This window comes from Pan paniscus, chromosome 5, assembly GCF_029289425.2.
Source record: "Pan paniscus chromosome 5, NHGRI_mPanPan1-v2.0_pri, whole genome shotgun sequence".
In the NCBI taxonomy this organism is placed as follows: domain Eukaryota; kingdom Metazoa; phylum Chordata; class Mammalia; order Primates; family Hominidae; genus Pan; species Pan paniscus.
This window is the reverse complement of record NC_073254.2, coordinates 15,986,520-16,013,446: the sequence shown is the minus strand read 5'-3', so window position 1 is coordinate 16,013,446 and position 26,927 is coordinate 15,986,520. Positions and strand designations below refer to the sequence as shown.

Sequence of the window (26,927 nt, the reverse complement as noted above, 5' to 3'; positions counted from 1 at the left end):
TGAAACTGACTTCATAATTTATAGCAGGCCCCCGAGTAGCTCACTATAAAAGAAAATAAAAAGGCCTTATTTAACTGCAAATATGATAATGGAGAGACAAAAAATGTTTAAATCACTTCTTAATTTTAGAAGATATAGGAAGGAAACCTAAAGATTAGAAAGATGGTTAAGACTTTCGGAAACAAGATGTTTCACTCAGGAGACGCTCTTTGCAGTGAAATTCACTTAGAATACAAAAACCCTGGGGTGTGAAACAGTTCCCTATGAATACCAAGAGCCTGGTGACTGACTGGGAGAAAGACCTTTTAAGGGATAAGAAACAAAGGTGAGTTTTCCAATCAAGAAAGAAAAAGCAAAAAACAAAAACAAAAATCCTGCCCTGAATTGGAGAGGAAAATGCACAGCATGATTGGAGCAGATAATTTCTCTGCTTCTCTCAGACCCATTGTCCCCAACATGGCTGGTGACGGTGAAGGGCTGCTGGGACAGAAGGTCAGTCCTCCTGCCTAGTTGGCCTATTTTGCTCTTCCATCGGGAGCGTCACCAGCTCTGCCCTGTAACACTGGTGACTGGGAAATCTAGCAGGAACAGAAAAAGGGGCTGAGGGGCTCCCTTGTTAAATCCCTGGTTAAAAGGGAGGAGTGGGGAGAGGAGGCCGGCAGGAAGGGAGGGCTGAACCGGCTTGCTATGTGCCATGCTGAGCAGGGCCAGCCAGGCTCTGAATTGGAGGGTGGGACAGGCCGCAGCCACAGAGCAACGTGTGGGGAGTCCAGCTTCTGTATTAAACTCCCCAAGGAAGTTAAACCCCCTGCTGGGAGCCTGCCCCCTGCAGCTCAGGGCTCCCCCTATATTCTTCAGATCTGAACCCCATTTCTGACAGCATGTGACCGCCACCCATAACAAAATTGCAACGTGCAAAGGGAAGAAGCAGGGTGCTGTTCTTTGGGCATCCAACCCTGGAGGGGGGCTTACCACTGTGCCCCACATCTGTCAACCCGTGCCAGTCGGGAGGGAGAGAGGGCAAAGGGCAGAACACTCCCTGGGCACAGGAAGGAAAACAGAAGGGGCACAAGATTGGTTTCCTCAAAATCAAACCCTTGTCGGTATCTTGCCTGGTTTTCTTTCTAGTTCCTTTCACCTTCTGGTTTTTGTTTTGCCAGAAAAAGCTGGGGTGAAGTAAAGAAAGAAATAACAGAAAACGTTTCTTCCACTGTTTTTCTCCTGAGAAGACTCACAATCAGAACCTGGCCTGTGTTACTCAAGGCACAGACCCCACACCATGTCAATTACACCACTGGAGCGGGTGTGGGTAGAGTTGCACAGCTGCCTGCCAGGGAGGAGAAACTGGCATCCATTGCTCTCAGGGTGCACGAAGAGAAAATCAGCCCCTAAAACAACTATTTGTTATATACATTTTATTGAAAAAAAATTTTACAACAAAATATTTTGGCAAACTGTAAAAGTATACATAAGTGCAAATATATCCTCCTTTTAAAATACAAGCAAAGTGTGAGTATACATGAAGGTCATAAAAATATCTTTAAAATATGGTGGTAGAAAACAACCTTGTAAAAACGTTGTATTGTCACAATACTGAAAACCACTTTCTTAAACTAGACACATTGTTTCTAAATAATTCCTTAATAATGTTCTTTGGCACCTGTATCCAAATGTAGTGTCTGGGGAAAATGACTCTCCCACTCAGCTAGGCAACAAGAAGAGGCTTTCTTGAAATCTTGTGCTTAGCACTGCCTTTTTGAAAAGCACACAAGTTTTCTTAGACAAACACACACATACACACACACAACTTGTCTGCTTTTTTCAGACCCTGATTACTGAAGGCAACAAAGATCCCACAGATACACGTTGATGCCTTACGCATGGCACATCTTCCCACCTGAGTCTGCCCTCTCCCTCATGTGGGAGCCTGCAGGTATTCAGACTGGGGAACGCTACCTTGCCAGCGGTTGTCCTTCTTCCAGCAGTAGGCAAATAACAGTGACCAACGCGATCCTGGGCATTCTGGCTAAGTGGCAGGTGTGTGGCTTACTGCTATCTGCGTGCATGTGACTTGAATCCGTCCCAGTTTCTATCTGCCCCCTCTGAGGAGGGGAGAGGAGAGAGCGGCCATCGCTTGGCCTCTTTCCGTTCACGTTCACATGACGCAGGGCTTAATATCCTGACAGACGCTCTGGTGGTGATGGTGATAATACGACCCGCTAGCTGAGGGATGGAAAGAAGAAATCCCGTTGAAGTTGAGGACGAAATCTTTTCTGTCACACACTGGAGTAGAGTGATGCTGGTAACGGGGCAGTCCCACTGAAAGAAAGAAAAAAAACCTCTTCAGAAACAAAGTCATCCAGTGGATGGCAGGGTGTCTTATTTTGCCTCAGAGTACAAAAGGTGCTGCTGTGCCTTTTAGTATATTGCTAGACAACTGGTAGAGAAAGCCCAGCTTTAGAAGTAGCTCAAACACACCAACTGCACGTCATAGAATTGCTTTGGAATCATGTTTTGTTTTGATGCTCGCACAAACACAGAGCAAGTTCCCCCTCGAGGGGGATTCTTATGTCCTGGAATTCCAATTTTATTCTCTGAGGCTGGGGCGTGCACTTTAATCTCAGAATGAGCACAGGTACCGGACAATTAGACCCAGACTCTGGTTCCGGGTCTCTCCCGGCAGAGCTCCTGGCCTGTGCTGCCCTGAGCCCTGGCTTCAGGGAGGGCCAAGCACCCTACCCCAGAAACACCACTGCGGCCTTCTTTCTGAGCTTTGTTTCCCAACTAACTGGGCCGGTCACAGCAGCGAGCGCAGAGGACTCCCTGTGCCAAAGGGGACGATAGAAAACAACCCAATCGCAAGATGAAGGGATGGGGCAGAAAAGCACGCCTCTTCTCCTGCCCCTCCGCAGGCATCTTCGTGGGTCCCGAACGTCTTAGACTTCCTCTAGAGAAGCCAGGACTTCAGGGCGCAGAGAAATGCCCTTTGGTCCGAAGCAGCTGGCAGCGCGAGGAGTCCCTGAGGTAGCCCCAGGCTGGAGGGGGACAGGGAAGGCCCGGACCCTGCTCTCCCGGGGCGGCTCCCCGGTCCCCGGCCTGCACCGGGCCGCTTGACCTCCACCCGCCGCCGGCTTTTGCTTTTGCTTTCTCGGCGCCTCCTGGCCCCGGGGCGCAATCGGCCTGCAGTGCCCTGCGCACTGGGCCCCAGCGGCTGCTGGACCGGGCCCTCTCGGCACCGGGCTGCGTTAGGTCCATTCGCCCGGGTCTTTTCTTAGTTAACCGAGTGGTGTGGGGACCATAAAGTGCACGTCACTTCGGGCCGGATTCAGTTTTTCAGTGCAAGAAAACCGTACCCATGGCCCGCCGGGCTCGGGCCCTGCTCTCGTGGCCTCAGCCCCGCCGTGTCCCCGCAATGACGGAGCAAGGCGGCTGCTCAGTGGCCGCTGCCTACTTCCTTGCCCGCAACACCTACCCGAACACACCCGGCGCTGCTCTAACGCAGCTGCCCTGTCCCGCGAGCCCCGATGTGTGCGCGGCGCTCTGCACACAGGTGAGTTCCCTCGTCGCGTTAAAGCCAGTTCTGATGGCAAGTCCTGGACCACAAAATAGCAGGCTCGGGAGGAGAGAGGGCGAGCGCTCACACCTGCCCACGAAGGCGGCCGTCGGCGCTTTGATGTGCTGAGCGGGATGACAGAAGCCCGAGCTCCTTCCTGAAGTGCTCGCAGGGCTTAATGAAGAACTCCAGGGCAGCCCCTGCGCCGGCAGGGGCACAGGGACCATGGCCACCAGGCCCAGGAGCGGAGGGCGCGGCCCTTGGGGTGTGCTGGGGGAGGGAGGGTCGTGCTGGGTGTGTGCGCGTAGACATGTGCTGATCTGTGTGCCGGGGAGACTGCCTTGGCCACCCCCGCGCCTCGCCAGGCCCCCAGGTCTCAGTGGGCCGCGGCCCAGTGGGCGGCGCGCTCCCAACTAGGCCCCGCGGGGTCCTGGTGCATCCGGCCGGCTCCTCCGAAGCCTCCACCTCTGGCGCTCCAGGGAGATGGCAACAGGGCTGGGTGGGTATCCTATAGGGACGGGAGCAAGACAGCGAGAAAGGAAGGGCAGAGGGTCCCTGTCGGGCGTCAGGCCCGAGCTATTGTCTCCCCGGGCGTTCCCAGACTCGGTCGGGGGTTCTGCGAGGCTCCCAGGCAAGGCCGGCCGCGGGAGGCCGCTGGGTAGGGGCACAGAGGCCGGCTTGCTTTGCTGGGCAGTTTTCACCCGCTCCAAGACAGTAATGTATCCAGATTCCGAAGTTTTGGGAGCTTGTGCCTGCGCCCAGTGTTATGAGGTGCGGCGAGAGCAGCCTTGAAGAAGGGTCAGGAGTCTCTTTCCTGTGTGCTTTTTTTTCTTCCTAGAGTACGGTTTCTCCAAGGCTGCTAAGCCTCAGAGTCCGGGTTCAAGTTGAGTGGATCTGCCGGGAGAGGAGGAGAAGGGGAGCAGGGAGGGCAGCTGGCAGGCTGGGAGAGGAGCAGGCAGGCGGGGAAGGGAAGGGGCCAGTGCACCGAGGGGTGTGTGTGTGTGTGTGTCTGTGTGTGTGTGATTGACAGCTGGTCCAAGGGAATACAAAAATAAGAGGGGAAGGCCGCCTGTATTGGTTACTTGTTGAAATTCCCATAAAATTGAACAAGACTCTGTTCTCAGTGGGTTAAGTCAGGCTAAAATCCTCTCCGGTGTGGTCCTGCCGAGACTGTCTTTGTTTGGTTAACCTCTGAGACCCACATTTAAAAGGCCTATTTGGGAAATTTCACCGTCCAGGGAACCAACATCTTTTGCCCATTTCTGGGCTTCCCTTCTCCCCCGGTACTCCCGCTGCACACCGGCTCAGGAACACATAAAGCATGCATCACCCTCCAAGCCACTGTCTCATTGCTGTGGGAGGCCAGTGTGAGAGAGTAGCTTGGGGCCTTGCCTTTGACTGGCAGGCCCATGGGATTTTAATGTGCAGCCCTAGGTGCTCCGAGTGAGGGGTTAATGTAAGGGTTTATCTCTGTTCTTCAGATTAACCTGGTCAAATATTCAAATTCCCTCTTCCATCCTCACCGTCCCCTCCCACCTTTCACCACCTTCAGCAAGTCAATAAATTTTCATAATCTGCAACCAACACAATGTAAACCAGCCACACTACAAGTGGCATCCACAGGGCAGGCGCATTTCTCAGGGGAGTCCTAGCAGGGTCCTTCAGGTCCTGCCACCCAGGACCTGTATCATTAATGTGGGTCCATTGTTGGGGGGTGGGGAGGCAGGGAAGGGGAGGAGTCTTCAACAGTTTGGTGACCCCCTCCACTGGCAAATGTCCCTTTAGTGAAAGATCCTGGGATCCAGCTCTCTCCCTCCCACCCCCTCCTCTTAACACTTGCCCAGCTGCAAACATCTCCCTACAGACACCCCAACATACAGAACATATCTGATTCTGACATTTACTTCGGGACAAAAGTACAGCAAAATGAACGCAAGGAAAAAAAGGGACAAAAGGAACTAGACACAGCTTCCTGACCAAGTTCCCCAAAGGCCACATGCCTTCTCTCAAAGCTGAGTGAGACTCTGAACGGGAGACCTGCAGTCTCCTGCACAGGGATCCCCAAAGAGTCCAGGAAGGCAGGGGACTTTACACCACGCTCACGGCAGCCAGACAATTCTGAAGCTTCAGCTGCTGGCCAGGGATACTGGGAGGACAGTAAGACCCTGATCCCTGATCCCTGCTCCCACGAATAAGATGCCGGCTTTCCCCAGCATCTGCTTTTCCCAGTGCCCTCAGACCTCCTAGCTTCGGGGTCCCTGTTTGTGGGAGTGGCAGTGGCCGCCAGCCCTGGAGGCCTAGAAGCGATGCGCCCAGCTGGCTGGGCTGGAGCGTGCTGCGTTACCTGAGAGGTCCTCGCGAGCGTTCTGGTGCAAGTAGCTCTGCTCCAGCGAGTAGGAGGACATGCTGGAGTGCAGGCCTGCCGAGGCGGCGGGGTTGCTGCTCGGCGTCAGGGCAGGCGGCTGCTTGAGGTAAGGCGAGGCGCCAGGCGAGCTCCAGTGCGCCGCAGGGCTCGTGTAGGGCGAGTGGCATTCGATGGCGCTCGCCATGGCCGGGGACGAGGGTACCGGGCTGCTGCTGCTGTCCGGCCCGTAGTCTCCGCCGCCGCCGCCGCCGCCCCCGGCCGCACCGACGCCCCCGGGGCCCGCGGGCACCGGGCAGCTGGCCATGTAGGTGGAACCCGGGTTGGGCGACATGTGCGGGACGTGGTGGTGGTGGTGGTGGTGAGGGTGCGCGTGGCTTGGGGCGCCCGCGCCGGCGTCGTAGCCCGCGGGCATCATGTCGAGGCCGCCGTAGCCGCCCTGGCTGTGGCAGCCGAGCGGCGCCGACGGGGGCGCCTGGAAGTCGAAGCCCTGGGGCAGCAGCGACGCCCCGAAGCCCAAGCCGCTCACCACGCGGTGGTACATGGGCTTGAGCGCCTGGCACTTCCGCCTGAAGCCGCGCGGCCGGCGGCGGAACGAGCCCTCCTCGAACATGAACTCGCTGGCCGGGTCGATGGTCCAGTAGTGGCCCTTGCCGGGCCGCCCGAGGCCCTTAGGCAGCTTGATGAAGCACTCGTTGAGCGAGAGATTGTGGCGCACGGAGTTCTTCCAGCCCTGGTAGGCGCCGCGGAAGAAGGGGAAGCGCGCCTGCAGGAACTGGTAGATCTCGCTGAGCGTCAGGCGCTTGCTGGGCGAGCTCTGGATGGCCATGACGATGAGCGCGATGTACGAGTAGGGCGGCTTCTCGGGCCGCCGCAGCCCCGAGCTCGCCTTCTTGGCGCCCCCGCTCCCGGCGCCCGCGCCGCCGCCGCCGCCGCCCGCACTCTTGCAGGCAGCCGAGGGGGCGCTGGCCGAATTGGAGGAGGACGAGGACGAGGCGCAGGAGGCGGAGGAGGACGACGAGGAGGAGGAGGTGGTCTCCAGGGCGGCGGCGGCGGCGGCGGCGGCGGGCGGCGGGCTCATCAGGGCGGCCTGGAGCGCGCCGGGGACCGGGCTGCACGCGCGGCGGAGCGGGGCCGGCGGCGGGCGCGGCGGGGGCGGCGGCGGCCCGCCCTCGGTGGTCATCTGGGACCCGGGAGCGAGGCCGGGCCGCGAGGGCGGGCCCCGGGCGGGGAGCGGAGGCGCCGGAGCGGGGTCGGCCCAGAAGCCCTGCGAGCGCCCTAGCCCGCCGCCCGGGCTGCAGCCGTGGCCACTCCGGGCCAGCGCTTCGGCGTCGCCTCCCTCAGCTCCTCTGGGGCTTCTGGCGGCGGCGGCGGCGGCGGCGGCGGGCGGGAGGCAACGCCCGGCGCATCCCTCCCCGAGCCGCGGGCCCTGCCTTGCGCAACGGCCTCCCAGGCCGCGGGGCCGAGCGGCCGGCGCCGGGCAACTGCGCCCGCGAGTGGGACCGCGGCCTGGACCCCGGGGACGAGCCCGACGTCTCCCTTCAGGAGCGCTCCTCGCTGTGTCTCTCGGACTTCCTCCCTCCCTCGCCCTCCCCGGCCGCCCTCCTCGCTCCCTCCCTCCCTCCCTCCCCCTACCCCGCCCTGCCCCCTCCTCGCTCCGCGCCGCCGCGGGGAGGGCGCGCTCGGGCCGCCGCGCTCACTCCTCCCCCTCCCGACCTGGCGGCCGCCTCCCTCTCTTATCTCGCTCCCCGCTCTCCAGGGTCTCCTCGCTCTTTTCATTCCTCTCGCGGCCTCTTCCCCTTTCCCTCACTCACCCTCTTTCAAATTGAGGGATCACAGACTCACTCCCGTTTTGCTAAGGGGGCGACCCCCACCCCTCGCAAAACTCGACCACCTCTGACTTCATGAAATATTCTTTCTGTTTGCCCCCTACAGCAACCCCCGCTTCCCATCCCAGGACCCTGCGCCCCCCGCGGAGTGGACCCAGCCCCGCCCCTCCGCCCCCCCTTCCTCCTCCTGGCCCGCCGGGCCGAGTGGTGCTGCTGCGGGTGCGGCTGCTCGGAGCCTCCCTGGCCGCCCTCCCCAGGGCCGATACTGACTCCATCTGTCAACTTCGTTTAGACTTTGCCGCCCTCAGCCACACGCCGGGGTGCCAGACGCCCAAAGGTAACGTGCCAATCCTCTCTCTTTCTGGCAGGGCCTGCAGGCTCCCCGACAATTGTTAGGGCGACTGGGGGCCGCCGCAGGGTTGCGGGCCGCTGGCGATCGTGGACGTTTTCGGAACTTTGAGCAGAGGGATTTAGACTGAGAAACCTAGGCCAAGTTTCAAAGACTCTGGAAACCTGGATCTCATGGGACTTAGGGTTGCATTTGCTTCCACTTCTTCCCCTCACCCCCACGCCCCAGTTAGTGTTCTGTAAGAAAAAAGTGCAGAAGAAAAAGAAAGAAAAAGGAAGGAAGGAAGAAAAGAAAGAAAGAGAAAGAAAAAGAAAGACCCTGAGATAAGCGAGATGGCTATATTTATAGTCAGTCCTGAAGGGGTGTGCAGCTGTCACTAGGTTTACATCCTCCGTCTTAACATTGCCCACCCAGAACTGTGCCAGGTCTCAGCTAACTCCTGTCCGAGAACACTTCTCCCCAGTTGTGGCTAATTCCTCCCTAAGTAAGAGTCAGGCTCTGAGAGAGATGTGCCCTCGGGAGCAATCACTTCCAATGAGACCCGACAGTTAGTTATTGGATTACACGTGCAGGGAAATGTAGTCCGACCAAGGATAGGAGCTGGGAGAGGGAGGAGGAGAGCAGGAGGCCGGAGCTGGCGGGGCCTCCCAAGGGCTGAAGGGGGAGGCCCAGAAAGAAGGTGCTGCAGACCAGCGGACCAAACAGGAGGCAGAGCTGGGCACCCCGCTGCGTCTAGGCTGAAAGGACCGAGGTGCACGGGTGTGCCTGCTGGGAAGCCTGGGGAGTTGCAGGAGGCAGGAGAAAGGGAGGTTGTGCAGTAATCAGGAGGGAGACACCAGGCAAAGAGCCTTCACAGCCGCACAGCCTAGGCAGGCCCCTTGGGGCGGCTGGAGCCCTGTGTGCCCCTGGAGTGCCAGGGGACTGCTCCTGGCTGAGTGTGCTGGTGGGGCTGTAGATGCAGAGAGGGCGGGTGGGGAGGGGAGGGGTATGTGGGAGGGGGGTGGGCCGGGGCTGGCCCCAGACAGTGACCTGAGGTTGAGTGGAAGCAGGCTTTTTCCATCAAACCCTGCCTGGATACCACACACAGAGACCGAGTGTCAGTTTACTGCCCTGAGCCGGCTCCTTCTCCCTAAGCTCCACAGTAATTAGACAAAGAAAACCTAAATTAGCTGAACAGGCGTCGACAGCTTCCTCCAGAGCACCCCTGGTACCTACATGGGAATGTGTCCGAAAATGGCTTGATTGTAGCCGAGAGTCAGCTAAGAAAACACCGCCAAACCGAACTCAGTTTACCACTCATTTCCAATAGAAAAAAGAAACAAGTCGCTCTTTTCCGGGTGGGATGTTTTGATTGGGTTGGGGTAGGGCTTTGCAGTTGTTTCCACTTTCTAAGAATTTCTGACTGACTGCTGAGCGTTTTTGGGGGATGCGTCCCCATATATTTCATGGTATTTTTTTCTCTTGCCCTCATTTGTCATTTTATGTGGAATAACTTAAAAATACATGACTAAATATAAAAGTAAATATAATGTGTTCACTAAACCAATGCTCTAAGTGCCTAAAATATAATTATTTTCATAAAATAGAAGCTGGAGTGGGGAGGACAGATAGGATCTTAAAGCAGCTCTACTGACATAGAGTTCAGTGTGTGTGTGTGTGTGTGTGTGCTTTAAATGGAAAGAGCCCAGGGGAGAAGCTTGTGGGGGAAAAGGACAATTATCTCATTTGTAGGTGGGGGCGGTGGGCAACGGGCTTTGGAAACATTCAGTACTCATTGTCACTTAGCCATGGACTCTCTCTGATTCTCTGTGCCTGAAAATTCTATGTATTTGGATCTCAGGGAAATACAGATCCAACTTTTTAAGCGCAGGCCTTAAAAGGTTTTAGGACCCGGAGACTGAAGAATAAAAGGCGCTAACCTTAAAATCCAGGCAGGACCAGTGATAACCTTCTGTACTAGTAGCTCCCAGTTTTGGGGTTATGGGGTCATCCTCTGAGAACACGATGGAAGCTATGGAGCCAGTTTCCAGAAAAATACTTCCAACTTGCCTGAGATTTTAGGAAGTCCACAGGTACTCATTAAAACAAACAAGGAAACAAGCAAAAAACCCCAGATTCTTTTAGCTTCTACCAATTCAGCTGGTTAAATTATGAGGGAATTTTTTAAAAGGCTCCTTTCTCCATTCAAGCAACAGCAGTATCCATTTTACCTAAACTCTAAACTTGCAAGAAATCCCACTTAGGGTGTGGTGAGTGTTATGAGGGCCGGCCAGGTCGTGGGAAGGCAGTGGACATTGGAGAGCAGTTAGGGCCAGGAGGCGGTCAACTGACTGGAAGCCTTCCCTCTCTGCAGGGGTCTGCATACTGCCCCTGTAGACCCTGAACTCCAGAAAGATAAGCAGCTTGGGGGCCTTCTTAAGTTATATCAGCAGGAAGGCTCCTCTCCAAAACTCTTTCTTGGATACACCCCACTTCTGCCTCTGGAAACTATTCTCATGGCAGAGACCACCACCACATCTACAATGACTAAACCCTGCATCTGTTTGTTACAGACCTCGCAGGTACCATCTTGTCACCCACCAACTGGCCCAGGTATCATCATCCTCCTTTTGAGGTGAGGAAGCTAAGGCTCAGAGACTGGGTGACTGGCTACAAGTCACGCCGGGGCAAGTGACAAAGCTGGCCAGCAGCCTGGGCCTGGAACTCCAAAGTCAGTGTTCCTTCCACTGCATTACAGCAAAGCCTCTCTGAGCTTTGTTTTAATCACTGATATACACAAATCTCTTGAGTAAGAATGTATGTGATAGCAAATTATGTCAATTTCTGTATCCCTGGGAGGAATACCTTAATTTCTGGTTAGCAGACAGGGTTTAAAAGGAAAGCTGTGTTTGTCTCTGAAACAGAGCCTTGCTTAGGATGGCTCCCCCACCCCCCTACTGGGGTTCCTTCTTATGGGGGTGAGCTCTTCACTCACTTTCACTCCCTATAAATAACACGAATCTTGAAATTTTTTTTCTTACGGGAAGGGAAGGTATGGTTCATATAAATGAGTCTAGATCAGCCCAGGCAGTCCTTGGTTAACCAAAACTATGCAGCCTCCGCCGCGATGGGTCCTCTCTCCATCCCGCTTTGGTTGACTGTCCCGTCTGGGCTGCGGGTTCCTTTCCCCTCCAACCCTTTAGGTCCCACCCCTGCCCCAGCGCAAGGGAATGTAAACTTCAACAAGCTTGGGTTTCTCCGATTTTGTTCTGTAATCGGCGTTTTATTCTAGGAAATCTCCTCATTATTGCGGTTTAAATTTTGTGTTCTTAGCATGCTTCCTCTGCTTCGTGGGTTTTACATGAAATGGCTTAGACTAAACCAGTTACCGACAGGAGAGACGCATCCGCACCGCGCTGTTTGCGGCCATCTAAGAAGTCTCCTCCCGGCAGTTCGCGCCTGCGGCACCCCTCCCTTCCTTCCGCCTGGGCCCGGGCGGGGGGGAAGCCTCTTCCCAATTCAAAATGAGACTGACCCCTGTTTTCGCTCTGTATTTAGGCGCAAAGTTAAGTCGTGTAGAGGATTCTCGAACTCCTGCGAGGCCTTTCTAAATGTGGACGGCGAGAGCTCAGTGCTGGGGCCTGGGGGTGTCAGCGTGATTGAGGAAATGCTGGAAGAGCACCAGCCTGCACGCTGCAGAGGCCTCTTTAGAAACTTCGAATAACAACAGAAAATGCGGACGGGAACAGCAATAGGAGGACGCGCAGAGGCAGGGGTTGGAGAGAGCAAGGTGGCCGGGAGTGGGAATTTCACACCTCTCCTGGAGTCTGCTCTCCTTCCTAGGTCCAGAAACCCCCAGACCTCCGGGTCTGAACACCAGCCACCCAGTTCCCAGTGTTTATTTGGATAGAGTCTTCCGCTCTCCAAAGGCTTGTGTCCTGGTCAGGGCTCTTTTTATAGCCACCTTCCTGAGAGATCCCCCAGTAGCCCCAGATCTCCTGGCCTCGGCGGTGGGCACGACTCGATGACCCACTGGCCAGATCTGAGGGTGCTTGAAGGGGAAAAAAGGGTCCACTCTACGAGACCCTCAAGCGAAGACCGGCCTCACCCCATTTCCGCACTTCCCAAATTGCCGGGCGCGGGTCCCTTCGGTTGCGAGACCAAAACCTTGGGATGATCCCAGGAGCCAGCCCAGCGGCCGGCAGGCCCCGATCCCAGTGCGCAGGCGGCAGTACCTGGCGGAGCACCTCTTCGACTTCGCCTACAGCCCGTTGCGTTTAGGGGTGGCGAGTTGCGGGGTTGGGGGGAGTGGGTGGAGAGCAGAGACGGCCCGCTTTGTCTAAAAGGCAGAGAGAAGGGGCTTAGGTTGGAACAGAGTCGGTCTGCGTCTCCCAACGGGGGAAGAAGGGGGGGCACCCAGCGGCTAAAGAGAATAAGTCAGGAAGCCTGTACCACAAGTATTCCTGGAAGCAAGTGTGGGTGCCGGTGGCCCTCAGCATGTTAACTTTTCGCCCACTGATGCTGCTGGAAGGGACGTCCCCATGCTTTAGGTCGCAGGACAGAGCTTGCAGATGCCTTGGAAAGCGGTAGGAGCCAAGCTGCGTCCTGGGAGACCCCCGAGCTCCGCACACCTTCCCTCCGCCCTCCCGGCTGTGGCAACGCTCGGGGGTGGTTTAGGGGTCCGCGTGCCTTTTGCTCCGCAGCCCCAGGCCTCGGATCCCCTCCTCCCGCCCGCCTTCCCAGGCTGGGGAGAAAGATGGCTAGGCCGCGCACACACGCTGGGCAGGGTTGGCGGGGCCGCGGGGCCCACCCAGGAGGCGCCCGCGGGGCCTGAAGAGGTCACTCCGGGCACTGCACGCGGGAGGGTGCGCGCCGAGGGCTACGGAAGGCACCAAGCAAAGGCGCCCGGAGGTCGCCGGGCCGCGCCTCCGATGCCCTCCAACCGAGACCAGAGGCTGGCCGGCTGCGGCCGCGCGGGGAAGCGCCCTGGAGGTCCCAACCCAGCCCGGGCAGGGCTTTCTTCTCCCGTCTGGCTGGTCTCCTCCCCGCTGCCCTCCCTTCCCCCAAATAAATAAATATTTCCGAGGGCGGCGAACTCGGCGGGGCGCCGGGTCCTGAGCGCCTGGGCGATAGATGAACTTCCTGGTGCATCAAAACTCCCCTCTCGTCCTCCCCGCTGAGCTCAGGATATGGGGCGCGCTCGCTTCTCTTCAGAAAAGGAAACGTAGCTCTTCCAAAAATATAAATCAGCTCTGACGTCCAAATATTTCTTTTGTCCTCCAGCATCCTCTGTGGGGATAAATAAAACGTGCTCGGCGCCCAGAGGCCGACTAGGGACCTCAGGGCGCCCCGACGCCGCCTCCGAGAAGCTGCTTTGGGGAGCCCCCCAACCCCACCCCTCCCCGCAGCCTGGCCAAAGGCCCCGGGCCCCGGATGCGGCCTGACCTTCGGGCGGGCTGCGGCGGCGGGAGGGAGGGACACGACCCCTCCGCGGAACCCCGGCGGCCTGGGAAGGCCAAAGGCGCCCGAGGCCGACCCAAGCGGGGAGGGGAGCTCGTTCGCGATGGGCCAGGAGAGGCCGGGGAAGCTCCGGGCGCGCCCTAGATGAGTTTGGGCCCCAAGGCTGCCTCTCCAGGCCGAACTGTGTCAGGGAACCTACGCCCCCTCCCCTTCATTTCCGTCGGAGTTTCTGACCCCAGGGCAGCCTCCTCCTCGTGGGGACCCAGAGTAGTTCAAGTTTGGAGCACAGAGGGCCCCGACTGCGTCTTTTCCCAGCCGAGGCTGAGGCCCAGGCTGCTGCTCCTCCAGAAGCCAGTCGGCTTTGCGACCTCAGAGGACACCACTGGCCTGGGGCGTGGCCCTCGAGGCTCTCCGCCCGTCAGACCTGGGGACGGCTTGAGCCAGGTGACCCTTTGCACCACCCCTGCCTCCCAACTCCCTCCTCCAACTTGGGGGAGGTGGACAGGTTTTCTGTAGCGGCTTGGAAATCTATGCCAAGGTAAACCACATGCACGAGGGTGGTTGAGATGCAGGGTTCTACAGGGGCTGAAGTGAAATCCTCCTAGGGGAGCACGGTGGCTGGAGGCGTGTCCACACCTCCACTCCCCTTCCTGCTCCCCTGACTCCAAGGCGCTGAGAGCCCACGGGCCTTTCTGCTGCCCTCCTTTCCCAAGAAATCGCCCCATGGCACCCACGCGGCCAGTCTGCAAGGCTTTGGGGGTCAAACGGCCCAGGCAAGGAGAAATCTCCATCTGCTCAGGGGCAGCTCATCCTCCCCTCACGCCCTGTGCCCCACACCGAGGATTGTGTTCTAGGCCTGGGGCCTCGGGGCTGCGCGGCGGGGGCTGGTCTCCAGCCGCCCCTTCTCTCCAGGGGGGTCTTTATTGATGAGCTGCCTCGAAAACCCCCGCCCAGAACGTCCCAGAAGGGTTTAGACAATCCATCACCCACCACTTCAAGAATGCTTCCTCCCTTTCAAACACAATCCTCGCACACCAGACGGGCTGCGGTGGGGAGGGGCGCGCACTTGAAAAGAGAACAGCTATATAATCAACGTCAAAGCCGTCCCGCAACCTTTCGGAAACAGGGACTTGGGCCAAAAATCCCTCAGGATGATTTACGGGGCCCCCTCGCCCTCTCCGCCTGCCTCCACGTGACTCTGGCCCGCGCCCGCACGGCAGCCGCACACCCTGCCCCGTGCCAGGCAGCCCCGGGCCCCTCCGCGGGGAGTTCGTGTTTTAGGAGAAAGTGCTTTTTTCTCTTGGGGCCCAGGGGGAAAGGGGTCTCGGCCTGGCCAGAGAGTGCTTTGGTGGCTTGGTTACGGTATCCTCGTGGGTGAACTGCGAAGGCCGGGCCTGGCCTCTTGGAGTCGTCCCATGCAAGTCACCTTCCCTCCCGCCAGAGCCCTGGGATTGTGCGGTGCGGGCTGCGCCTCCCTCTCCCCTCCGCGCGGGAGCGGGAAGAAGCCGCAGTTCCTCTGGCTTCCGCGGGGTGGCGCCAGGCTCTCGGGAATCGCGGCCCGCGGGGCTGCCCGGCGCGGCCGTCACCTGCTCGCGGCTCTCGACGACGCCCCGCGACCCGTGGCCCCGCAACGCCTGCAGCCGAGGCCCCAGCCCCGGCGCGGGGCCGGCCGGTGTGTGACCCGCAGGCGGGCAGACTTCGGCAGCATCGCCTGTCTCGCACTCGGTTGGCCCGCTTAGGGCACGTCCTGCTTTCCTGCCCTACCCTACCCGGACCCGCAAGAAGAAGGGGCAGCCGAGTCACGTGTGGGCACCTCTCCGCGGGACACAAGCGTCTTTAGGCTTTGCTGAAGAAACGATCATTCAGTTCCGTTATTTGGTTCTCTGAAGCAAGGGACAGGGGCTCTGTGTCTTCATTTGTAAGTTGTCCTGGAGCTCCTGGAGGTGCCCTGCGGTTTGGTGGAAAACAAGCAAATCAACAAATCATCCCACCTACCCGCCCCTGTAGAAGCAGGATTCGGCTGACTCTGCGCGGAGTCAGCATTCTGTCCCTGAGGAAGTACCTCGTCTTTCGGTGGCTACAGGGACAGAAAGACAACGATTTTTAAAAATTGTGATTTTTCATTTCTTTTAGCTTCTTAAGAAAACCCTTGCAGCTGTCTAAACTCGTCCTGGTAGAAGTCTGCAAGACAGGAAGGAGCTTGAGGGGTCGTTGTGGGGCCGGCTCGATACAAAGGGGAGGCACCAGGTGGATAGGGGTGTCTCAGCCGGGGCTGCAGGATCTTTTTATATTTGTTATTATGAAAAAAGTTTCATAGTATACCAACGTGGAGCGAGTATATGCTCTCATACGCTCATCACCTACATGTAACAGTTATCAAGGTTTTGCCACACTTGCTTCATTCATCTTTCTGTTTTCATTTCTTGCTGAAATATTTTAGAGGAAATCTAGACATCATGTTTTAAAAGTGCATTTTGTAACTCCTCTCCACATCTCCGGTTCTAGCTCTCATACCTAAGATTACATTTTGGCATATACACGCACACCTTCCCATGAGGAATTTCAAAATAGGGCTGAGACATTGTTCTGGATGTGTATTTTACAAACAGAACTCTCCATTTCCCCAGGTGACTTACAGCTCTGAGTTTCTTGGCTTTCTTCTGGCTGCTGGATCTCCAGAAAGGCTGGCAAATGTTCCCTCCCCCACTCTCACTGCAGGCCGGGTACACGCAGTGGCTGTAAACTGTGAAAAGGAGTGCTGTTTCCTTCAGTCACCAGAGTTAATCCCAGGATGCCTTCCATATATGCCCGACAACATAATGTATCACAAGAGCACGTGTCCTTTGAAAATATCTGCAGGTATGCATTGTCCATGTGTACTGTACAGCAGTTTCCAAATCATTTTTTTCCTGACAGTGGCTAGCTGTGGAAGAATTTTTCATATCATCTGAAAGTGCCTGAGGGAGAATTTCAGACTAGGCTGGAGAGGTGAAGGAGTCATGGGGAGTGGACCACGGAGCATGGGAGATAAGTTTGGCTTTATATCCAGCCCCCTGCCCCCAGGACTCTGTACACATATTTCACAAATAGTTGTTTATTGATTTATTTGATGTTTTTGCCCCCCCAACAATCCATGTTGTGCTCTTAGCATTTCCCTCACCCCCAACGCCACCCTGTGCAGATGAGTGGCGATGCGGTGGTCACATTGCCCTCGTTTACAGTCTGAGAAGTGCACCTGCTCCTGATTACCTTAAGTCACCTAATAATGTTTCTGGGCTTGTTTCTGTTTTATGGTAAAATGGGCATCAGGAAAATACAGGTAAGAAAAAATGATGCCCCCTCCCACAGTTATTATAAAGGTGAAATAACTGTTATAAAAAGGTATTAACATTCTGACATACACACATTTATAGTTATTTTTGGTTCAATCCAATAAAAACACTTTAGTTTTAAGGCACCCTCTAAGTTTCACGGTACTTGGGATCTCTCATTCCTGGGTAATCTCTCATAGGCGGATTTGGGTTTGTCTTTAATGAGGAAAATATGGGTCCATTGTCTACAAGTGTAAGCCTGCCTATGAGGACTGGGGTCCCTGGTCTCCGGGTGTTTTCGGGCTGTGGGTTGGGTCTCTAGGGCTCCACTGCAAAGAGGGAACTCTGGGAGAGGGAGAAGGAGAGGGGATGTTTCCCTTGGTTGGACCTCGAGGTTGGTTCCTCCAGGTATATCAGATTCCTTTGCAGCACTGGGGGTCCAGCCACAGACAGCTGGTCTGCATTCGAGGAGTCTTCTGCCCCCGAAATCCCATCCGGCAGAACGTGAAAGTGCAGTGGAAAGAAAACTCGACTGCGCACCTCGCAAGGGCGCCTCGCGGGTTCCTAGCGGACGTGGCCGACCGCAAAGCCGCCACCGCGTTTGCTTATTTCAGGCGGGACTTTCTTTCTCTCCATCCTATGTTCCCTTTGCAAAAGAAGCAGGCTCTGGGCCGCCCTGTGGGAGGCGGCGGGACAGCGGAGGACCCTCACCTTCCACGCGCGCCACAGCGTCGCAGGAGCCCGGCGGCCGGCGACTGTCTTCCCCCCGAGTACGCCAGGACACCAGGGGCCGCCGCCCGGCACCCCTACTCTACCCTGTAGGCTCGCAGCCTGGCTCTGAAAGTGGAACCTGCAGTATGAAATACTAAGGACGTCAACGCTTTTCCCAATTAATTTTTTTTCTGTGCTTTCCACCCTCCCTCCTGCTCCAGAATACCCTGCACTTACCACCTACGTGATCTGGAACAAGTTACTTTGTTTCTGCACCTCGGTTTTGTGACTTCTACGATTGGGATCACTATAATGCCTAACAGTGTTGCTGGGAAGATTAAACGAATTAATACAAGCCAAGCTCTTAGAACCGCGTGCGGCACGTGGGAAGCGCTCTATAAACGTCGGCCCTGAAACTGACGGTGCAGAGTCCTCTGAACTCGGTCCCGCGTGGGCCGGCGCGCCTCTACGGCTTTCCCCGGGGTGGTTTCGGCCGTGGCCCGCAGAGCTTGGGGAGAATTGGGTCCCTGCGCCTGTCCCAGCCCCAACCAAACTCCTGTGCTTTTAGGATTTGGTTAAGAATTGAGTTAGGCACGGAGCAGGGAGAAAGTACGAAAAGTCGGGGCAGGACCCCGGAGCCGCCGGCTTAAGCCGGGAGCGCGGCGGAGCGAAGCAGGTGCACGCGGGCTGGAGCGCGTGGCTGCCGCGGCGCTGGCCGCAGCCGGGGTCCTGAGTGCTGTCGCCTGTCTAGTTCTCCAAGAGGGGCCTGGTGGGCGGTGTCGGACTCAGCGCTGCTTCTCCGGGCCCCGGCCGCGCCACCCCCGCCGGCTCCATGCCCCGAATTGCTGGGGGTGCGGAGTGCTTTCTGCAGCTGGGCGCAGTGGCGACCCCGGTGTGGATGAACGCCTTCCGCGAGGGGTGGCACCGAGGGCGGCGTCTAGAAGCTGGAGGTGGAAAGCAGGGAGGCAATTTCTGTTTTAGCGTCTTCTCTTCCATGTCCGACCCTTAGCCAGGTTCTTCCCCGGGTGGGACTTGTCTCCACATTTTGCTTGGAAAAAGCAGGCGATAAACGGTCGCGTTTCGGCGGTCGTCTTTTGCTTCGAGGCCGGCGCGGGCCTCTCCAGGACTCGCGAGGCGGCACAGGGCAGGGAAGGGCAGGCTGACCTCACCGTGGGCGAAACCGGCCCCGGCAGCGGCGGCGCGGCGGCCGCCGGGCGCGAGGCGCGAAACCTCAGGCAGCGCAGCCGCCGCCGGGCACCGCGGGCTTGGACGGCCTTCAGAAGGGGGTCCGGACGCGGCCGCTCCGCCGAGCGAGGAGGGCGGAGAGGGAGGGGAAGTGACCTCTTGAACCTCATCAGATGCAAATGTTATAAGAAGCTTGTTAAGGAAAGAAAAGCGGAAGGGCAGGGAAATGGAGAAACGTGGAGTCCACCTGAGGCTTGAATGGCCTTTTTAGAGTTCCAGGCCCCTGGGATGTGCAGACTTCTCTGCGGTGGACCGACTATTGGTGATGGACTTTGCATTTTCCCGCAGGACGGTGAAGCTACCGGCCGACTTCCTCCAATATGCATATTTTACATATATAAACACCTTTGCAGTTTTATAGCCATTTAAATAAACCGTTCACATAAACTCTTAACTCTCAAAACGATCGGCACAAAATAGCTTTTATCTCAGGTCATTTTCACTCTTCTTTTAATTACTGGCTTTTGTAGCTTGGGTTTCACCTCCGGGCTGGTGGCCAAAGTGTTTTTACGTTCAACTCGGCCGTCTCTTCTACGGTACCTTAGTACCGCAGTAACTTTCCCTATCAACATGGACACAGACTAGAGTCAACCTTTAATTTTCTCAATTGGATGGGTAATCTATTTTTGGGAGAAGCAAATGTCCCCTTCGTTTGGTCCTTGTTGGTTCTTCGTTAGCGAGGGAGGATGCCGGTGGGGCCTTCAGCAGCAGCATCCTAACAGTGTTGCAGCGGTGACTAGTTTTTGACTTTAAAAAAGACCCGTCGGGCGCGGTGGCTCACGCCTGTAATCCCGGCACTTTGGGAGGCTGAGGCGGGCGGATCACGAGGCCAGGGGTTCGAGACCAGCCTGGCAACATAGTGAAACCCCGTCTCTACTAAAAATACAAAAATTAGCCAGCATGGTGGCGCGCGCCTGTAGTCCCAGCTACTCGTGAGGCTGAGGCAGGAGAATCGCTTGAATCCGGGAGGCAGAGGTTGTGGTGATCCGAGATGCCACCACTGCACTCCAGCCTGGGCAACAGAGCGAGACTCCGTCTCAAAAAAAAAATAAATAAATAAATATAAATAAAAAAATAAAAAAGACCGACTTGCTTGATGAGCCAGATATTCACCTATTTACTCTTCAAGTCTCTAGACCTATTATAAAATATGTCAAGCATCTGAGAAGCTGTGAGCCGTTACCATATGTCAGCTTTTCATTCAGCAAAAGGGGAGGGGGGCTCCTAAAGTTTTTTTTCTCCCTTGAAAGGGAAGGCTGTTTGGGGACCTGAAAATATAAACAAAACCTCCAGAAACCCATGTTTTGGAACAAAATGGGTGTGGAAAGCTAAGCGGGCCAGTTGGGCAGACAGGATTTGGGGATGGAGGCTGAGGGAGGCAGGGGACTCTGTAGAATCTGTGGGCAGCCATGCCCGTCTGAGTGAGGGGACAGAATGACACTCTGTGCTGGTGGCAGAGAAAGGGACAGGCCAAAGAGGCAAGGAGTGGCAGATTCTCTTTAGGAGAATTTTCCATCTGGAAAGAAGGTTTATGCATCCATCACCCATCTCTGGTAAGATGCTTGGTGTAGGTGGAAGGGCGTATGTTGGCATTGGCCTGAGGGAATCTGCCTTACTGAGCTCGGCTAAAAAGGAATTTAATAAACTTCTTTTGTTTTGTGGTTTCTACCTATGGAAACCTTTTCTGCAGTTGGAGGGCTCTCAGAAGAGATCCAAGACAGGAAACCTTTCCATTTGTAAATCAGTTACAAAAAATATGCAGTTGAGTTAAGCATTTTATGGCAATAGGAATTTAATAAAAAGGGAAAGAATATAGCTGTATAGAGTAGGTAAGCATGACTGGAGAATAAATTTATTCTTTTTGTTTGTTTCATTTTGTTTTTATTTTCTAACACCAGAATGTGTAATTTTATAGCAATGGAAAAATAATAAGCAATTTTGGGTGTCTCAAATTCATTATAATGTATTCCTGAACCCTTTCTAACTAGGATATTATTTTGAGGCCAAAACTGATTTTTGTCTAGACTTTGGATGTCTCTACAAAGTGAGAATTGGAGCTGGCAGTGTCATAACACCACTTGAAAACATTTCTTCTGGCCTTTATTATTTGCACTTTTTCTTCAAGTTTTCATTCACTTTTCTAATTTTTTAAAACTCTCCTAGCACAATGACATAGCGCAATTCACTTTTATACCTTGAGTTAAAAGTGGAATTTCAATTGATGAAAATAGAGGAAATAAGGTTACTCAAATAATGCCAAGGAGTTCATATGCGTCATTCAAGTTACCTTCAAGACTGCCATTTAAATGACTTCTTTTTTTAAGTAAGATTAATATATTTGTCTTTATAGTAACACCTTCAAAAATATGCAATTTTTAATATTTTGGGGATGAAGTGACCCATGAAGGCATAAGTGCCTTGGTCCATGAGAGTCATCATGAAGCCATGATTTATTTTTTGTTTTTCTTTATATAAATATAATCACATTACAAAAGTAGGATTCTTTCCCCATCTTTCCTTAGCCTATTTTTCTTATGTAACAAAATATCATAAATATTAACTAGTTTTTAAAGTTTTAAATATTACATTGAGAATTTAATTTATTTTTAAAGATTCTAAATTTATTTTTCTTTTTATGTGATAACCTGCACAGCGTTTACTTGCTATTCACTGTCTTTTCTAGAAAACATAAACAACTTGGCAAATCTATTAATATTTTAAAGAGGAGGAGGTAGAAGTCACCCTTGCTCTTTGGAACTGAGAAAAGTGGAGTCATGGAAGATTGAAAGTCAACCCTAAGGCCAATGCAGTTTGACATTGTCATTAATCATGGGGAATTTGGAAAGAGGGCAGTGTGCTGGAAGATAGGATATGAATGTAAATATCTTGCTACATCTGGAGAATTTTGCAGATGTTTGGTTCTTTGGTTTGCCTGGCATTTCTTCTTTCTACTGGCGAGAGCATCTTCGTATCCTTAGAGAGAACTCTGTTTCTCCCATTCAGTGTTGTCCTAGTGTAGCCACACTTCTATGACACCCTAGACGTAGAGAGTCATGTGATCTATGCATGTCTATTCTACCTGTCCTCTGGCCACAGTACTTGGCCAAGTCTAGGCACAGGGTCACCCTCTGTCACATAGAGTGTTTCCCTGGGATTGTTAGTAAAGGCAATGAGAGAGAGGCTCACTCTTTTCCCTCTGGGATTATGAGCATTAAGGATACACACTTGGAACTGTGCATGGCCACATCATCACTCCTCTGGTTTCTAGGTGAAGCTCATGTACAATGGAAGACACTGGGGCCAGTGTACAGGAGGGAGCAGAGGACACAGACACGGGGTACTGACAACATTTTTGGAGGCTGGGGCTGCCCTAGGCCCAGGAGTTCTCATTTTATCATCCAATTCCTTAGTTCCACAAATATTTTTTAAGCGCCTACTTGGCCAGGCACTGGTCTAAGTGCTGGGGAAACATTCAGAGAAAACAGTCAAGGTCTCCACTTTCAAAGCTTAAATTTGGGGGATTGGATAGACAATAAGCAAATATGCAAAAGCTTTCAGATAGAGAGAAGTGGTATGGGGACGGCAGTACCTAAGCAAGAAAGTCAGTCCATGATCATGGTAAATGAGGGTGATGTGATAGACAAATGGACATTGGGGGTGATCAGGAAAGCCTTCTCTGGGAAGACATTGGTCTGAGACTTGAGAATGGAGAGGAGCTAGCTATGGGAAGGTCAGAGGCAGAGGGAGCAGGACATGCAAAGGCCCTAAGAAATGCCATTGGGACATTCAAAGGACATCAGAGGACCAGAGAGCCTCCCCCATTGCCCTTCTCCACTCTAGATGCTGGTTGTTCAGAAAGAGAGAGTGTTGATACACAGTGACCATGTCTGACTCTTGGGCTCTTCTTTTCCTAGGCAGTCACCCCTGAAATACCCACCATTCTGTTATAGCCACAGTCGCTTGCTATGCTTTCCACAGCACCTGACTCTCCATTTCGACATGAGCCACTCAAATTTAAGTGGCACCCATTTGTAGATATATTGACTTTTTCTGTTTCAGACACAGTCACATTATTGCTAAACTCTGTAGCCCCTGAAATCTGGCCATAGCATTAGTATACATATGCGACAGATTGGAGGAAATTCTTATAAAATTCTTATAAAGTATCCAAACCGTGCTAGATAACGCATCCACATCTGGAATTCAGCATCCTAGGGAAGGACCTGGAACCTTGCGTGATACAGAAGAGAACTGTGACTGATTAAAGGGACAAAGGAGGGCACTTATGATGAAAGCTTACAGGGTTGAGAAGCATTAGGTTTTGAGAAGGCTGAAGAGGGATTTTAGTTGTTGTCTGAGTTGGTGAAAGATTCATACCTCCCAAATCCAAAGTGGCTTGTTGAATTTTTAACCCACAGTGAAAGAGAATGAAGAGTATCAGGTAGGATGCTTTAGGCTGCAAGCAACAGAAATCCTTGCTTATGGAGGCAGGAACGCTAAGTCATCATCTCACGTAGCAGGAAGTCTTGGAGTTGGGCAAGTTTTGGAGTGGGTTGTGTTAGCAGCTCAGTGGTATCACCAAGGACTCAAATTCTTTCTAATTTTCTACTTTGATGGTTATAGAATCCATTTCATCCTAGAACTCATTTATGTTCTGATTGTAAGATAGTGTCAGTGAAAGTATGTGCTTTTGTTGTTTATATCCAAAAGGTTATAAATAGAAAAAAATTATATCCTTTAACAGTGGCATGAAGGTTCTCCTGTCTTTATTTTTTGGGGCCAGTTTAGATCCATGCTTCTCCCTGGACAAGCAACAGTCTCCAGGGAAAAGACACTTATAGATTACCTATGCCAATCATAGGCAAGTGCGGTGGAGCTGACTTGGGCTACTCAGGATGTTCCTGTGAAGGGGGGAATGGGGTTAACCTCCCCTAAATCACACGGTCTTAGGGTCTAACATGTCTCATGGGATTAATAAATGGAATCTGAGTCTTTAGGAAGGAAGGAGCATGCATCCATGCATGTCAAATAGACAGTGGTGGGTTGATATATTAGCATGAGGCATTTAGGGTGGAGATAAGGAAGAGTAATCTAATATAGATGACCTTAAATGTCAGAAAAACTCAGCATAAGAGGATGTGAAATCTCTTTCTTTAAGATGTTAGGATCCTATTTGGCTGAAATTATACGTCTGAAGTCTGATCCTGTCTGAACATGAGGGCCCAGTGGGGTAGGAGTAAAGGAGATTGCCTCCTAAAATTGCCATGAGAATTCCCTGTGGTGCTGGTTATACACAGATTCTAGAGCCTTACCTAAGAGATTGAGATGCAGTAGCTTTGGGTGAGGTCTAGGGCACTCTATTTTTAAACAGTGATTCATATGAGGCTGATGTAGCCTGTCAGCTGAACTCAATTTGGAAACCAGTGGTAATGAATACAGACTAGGCATATTTTTTTGAGCACATAAGATACGCTCAAAAAAGTTGACCATGTACTAGGCTACAAAGGAATCTCAATAAATTCCAAAGAATTAACATGATATGAACTACCTTTACTCATCACAGTGCAATAAATTTAGATGCTTATTACAAGGACATAAAAATAACAGCCTAAAAACATATTTGGGAGCACTCCTCCTCCATCAAAAAGCCCCCAAATTATGAAATAACAATTGAGTTAACAAGCTTATCACAAGGGAAATTAAGAGCTGCTGACACAGAAAACACATCATGTCAAAGTGCAGCTAAAGCCTTACTTCAAGGGAAATTTATAGCTTTGAAACCAATGATCAGAAATTAAGAAAAATTGATGACAAAGAAGCTGATATTAAATCCAGAAGGTAGAACAAAGACAGCAGAACAAACCCAAAGAAACAATGTGTTAATCTGAGTTCCTACTTAAAAGCAACAGAGCCCATACTGGCTAGATTCAGCAGAAAATTTACTTATTAAAGGACAAAGATGCTCTGATTCTTTGGGAGGACCATAGAGTCAGTTTTCAAGTCTGCATCACCAGGAATAACACCAAACTTGACTACAAAACAGCTGCAGAAATATCCCTCTATAGTCATTGCCACCACCAAGCACCATGAACACTGGCTGTCAGTGCCAGGGCCCCTAAGGTCACCCTGGCCAGCATGGAGATTCCACATGCCAGGGATGGTGCCTGCCTCCTCATGCTGCTTTCTTTCGAGCAGATGTCTCCCATGGATGGGTCTGATTGGCAGAGTCTAGATTGCATGTGTAAATTCTAATTGCAGGAGGTTGGGAAGGTGAGTTTCTGGGTTCCACTTTGGGAAACAGAACTCTTTATGTAGAAAATTCCCAAGACAGTGGAGAGGTGGTAGGGGTGCATGGTTAATGTCTTCTGCATTCAAGAAGGAAGGATGTAATAAAGATAAGGACAGAAATAAATGACATGGGTAACCTCCTTCTGTATTATTGAGATAATTATTTACAAAACCAAAAGATTTTTTGAAAAGAATCCTTAGATACACCTCTGTGAGACTTAACAAAAGTGTGTTATTACACACATGCACACACAGGAAATTGACAGAGGATTTATAATTTATAACTAGGAATTCTTTACTCAGAATTCAAAGTGCTGGGATAGAGACAGTGACTGGGCAAATCTGCCTTAGATGCCTGCTCTTGGCTGTTCTGGGGAGAAGAAAGGCTCTGCTGCCCTGGTTTCTGGGTGGGCCGGCACTGCCTTCCTATGACTGCACACAGTAGGAAGTACCTCGGTGGGGTCATCAACAAGTAGCAAGTATCCAGTACCTGGAGTGTGAGTTATGTCATTGATTTATGTGCTTTCCAATATCTCATTACTATAAAAAAGCTTCGATAAACATCTTTGTCATCTTTTTGTTTCTTAGACATGAAATCACTGGATCAACAGATGTGAATGATTTTAAGGCTTTTGATTAAACTGCCAAATTTCCTTCTCCAACAATGGTAACAATTTCCAGCCTTGCTAGCCCTGATATGAGAGGACCCAACTCCCTGCATCCTTTCTGGCTTTGATTATTTCATAACAGAGGTAGTATCTCATTGTTGGTTTAGTTTAAATTTTTAAGAATGCCCAAGGATAAGCAATCATCTATATATAATCTAAGCTAATATTCACAACATTTTATAAGGTACATATCATAATCTCCATCTCACAAATGAAAAAATTGAAGGTTAAAAAAGATGAAACTACCTTCTCTCAGTCCTTTAGTCAGGAGAGGATGTAGATTTAAATCCTGGTTTTTGTGACTCTAAAGCCCTTGTTCTTAACTACAACCTTTGTTCACAGAAGATAGGTATATTTGACTAAATACATAGATGAAAATATGTGAAGATCAAAAACAGATGTAGTTGGAGTTTCCCAAAGAGTGTTCCAAGGAACATGAGACTTTTAATATTCTCTGGGACAAAAATCAATTCGATGTTGAAAAAGTTGGGAAACACTGGATAACATTTCCCCTCTTGGAGACTCATAGCAAATGTTGGGATATTTAAGGCCTTGAGAAGTCTTACAGCAAAGAAACGGTTTGACTCTATTTAACATTCCAGAAAAGTAGTGTTCCAAAGAATATGTTTTGGGAGGTTCTGCCAAGAACTGTGCCTCTTATTTTTCTTTCATGTATTATTGCATTGGCCCAGACAGTGGTAAATGATATTGGTGACAGTAGGTATTTTATTGTCCCTTGATTTGATGAGAATGTTCCTAATATTTCATCGTTAAGTATTATGTTGGCTGCTAGTTTAAGATAGACACAGATATTATTTATTATCTCAAATAAGAATACTTTATTTCCTATTTTCTTGCTTAAAGAAGCAGAAATGGATGATGAATATGAAGGAATCAGCTTATCAAACAAAGGGGAAAATCCAGTGGTAGGCTATTCGTTCAGTAAATAGACAGTATTTTTGATGGACTAGGGATAATTTCCAATGCTCCTTCAAAAACACTGCTGATGGCTGGGGAAAAGCACTTGCATTTTCTCCCAGAAGGGTAGTATTTTTTATCAAAGATGGGAGTCTCACTCTGCCCGCCAGGTTGGAGTGCAGTCACACAATCATAAATCACTGCATCCTCAAAATCCTGGGCTCAAGTGATCCTCCTGCCTCAGCCTCTTAAGT

At 52.4% G+C, this 26,927-nt stretch overlaps 1 protein-coding gene and 1 pseudogene across 2 annotated transcripts; one reads left to right on the top strand and one right to left on the bottom strand.

The window, feature by feature from the left end:
- Window positions 1–1,398: 1,398 nt before the first annotated feature.
- Window positions 1,399–7,941, bottom strand: FOXF2 (forkhead box F2). Its single transcript, XM_003845940.6, has 2 exons — window positions 5,898–7,941; window positions 1,399–2,319 (listed from the first exon to the last, which is right to left on the bottom strand). Exons 1-2 carry the CDS (start codon window positions 7,096–7,098, stop codon window positions 2,156–2,158), a joined length of 1,365 nt encoding a protein of 454 aa, XP_003845988.2. The 5' UTR covers window positions 7,099–7,941; the 3' UTR covers window positions 1,399–2,155.
- On the top strand, window positions 7,496–20,867 carry LOC134730566 (uncharacterized; annotated as a pseudogene). Its single transcript, XR_010112345.1, has 3 exons — window positions 7,496–8,081; window positions 16,251–16,391; window positions 17,273–20,867. The product of XR_010112345.1 is annotated as an uncharacterized LOC134730566 (transcript).
- Window positions 20,868–26,927: the final 6,060 nt, after the last annotated feature.

Bases quoted from the DNA above. Each gene is read 5' to 3' on its own strand.
- FOXF2 (XM_003845940.6), bottom strand. From the start codon at position 7,098: ATGACCACCGAGGGCGGGCCGCCGCCGCCCCCGCCGCGCCCGCCGCCG. The intron at 2,320-5,897 runs GTAACGCAGCAC...TCTTTCTTTCAG, and splicing joins CGCTCGCGAGGACCTCTCAG to TGGGACTGCCCCGTTACCAG.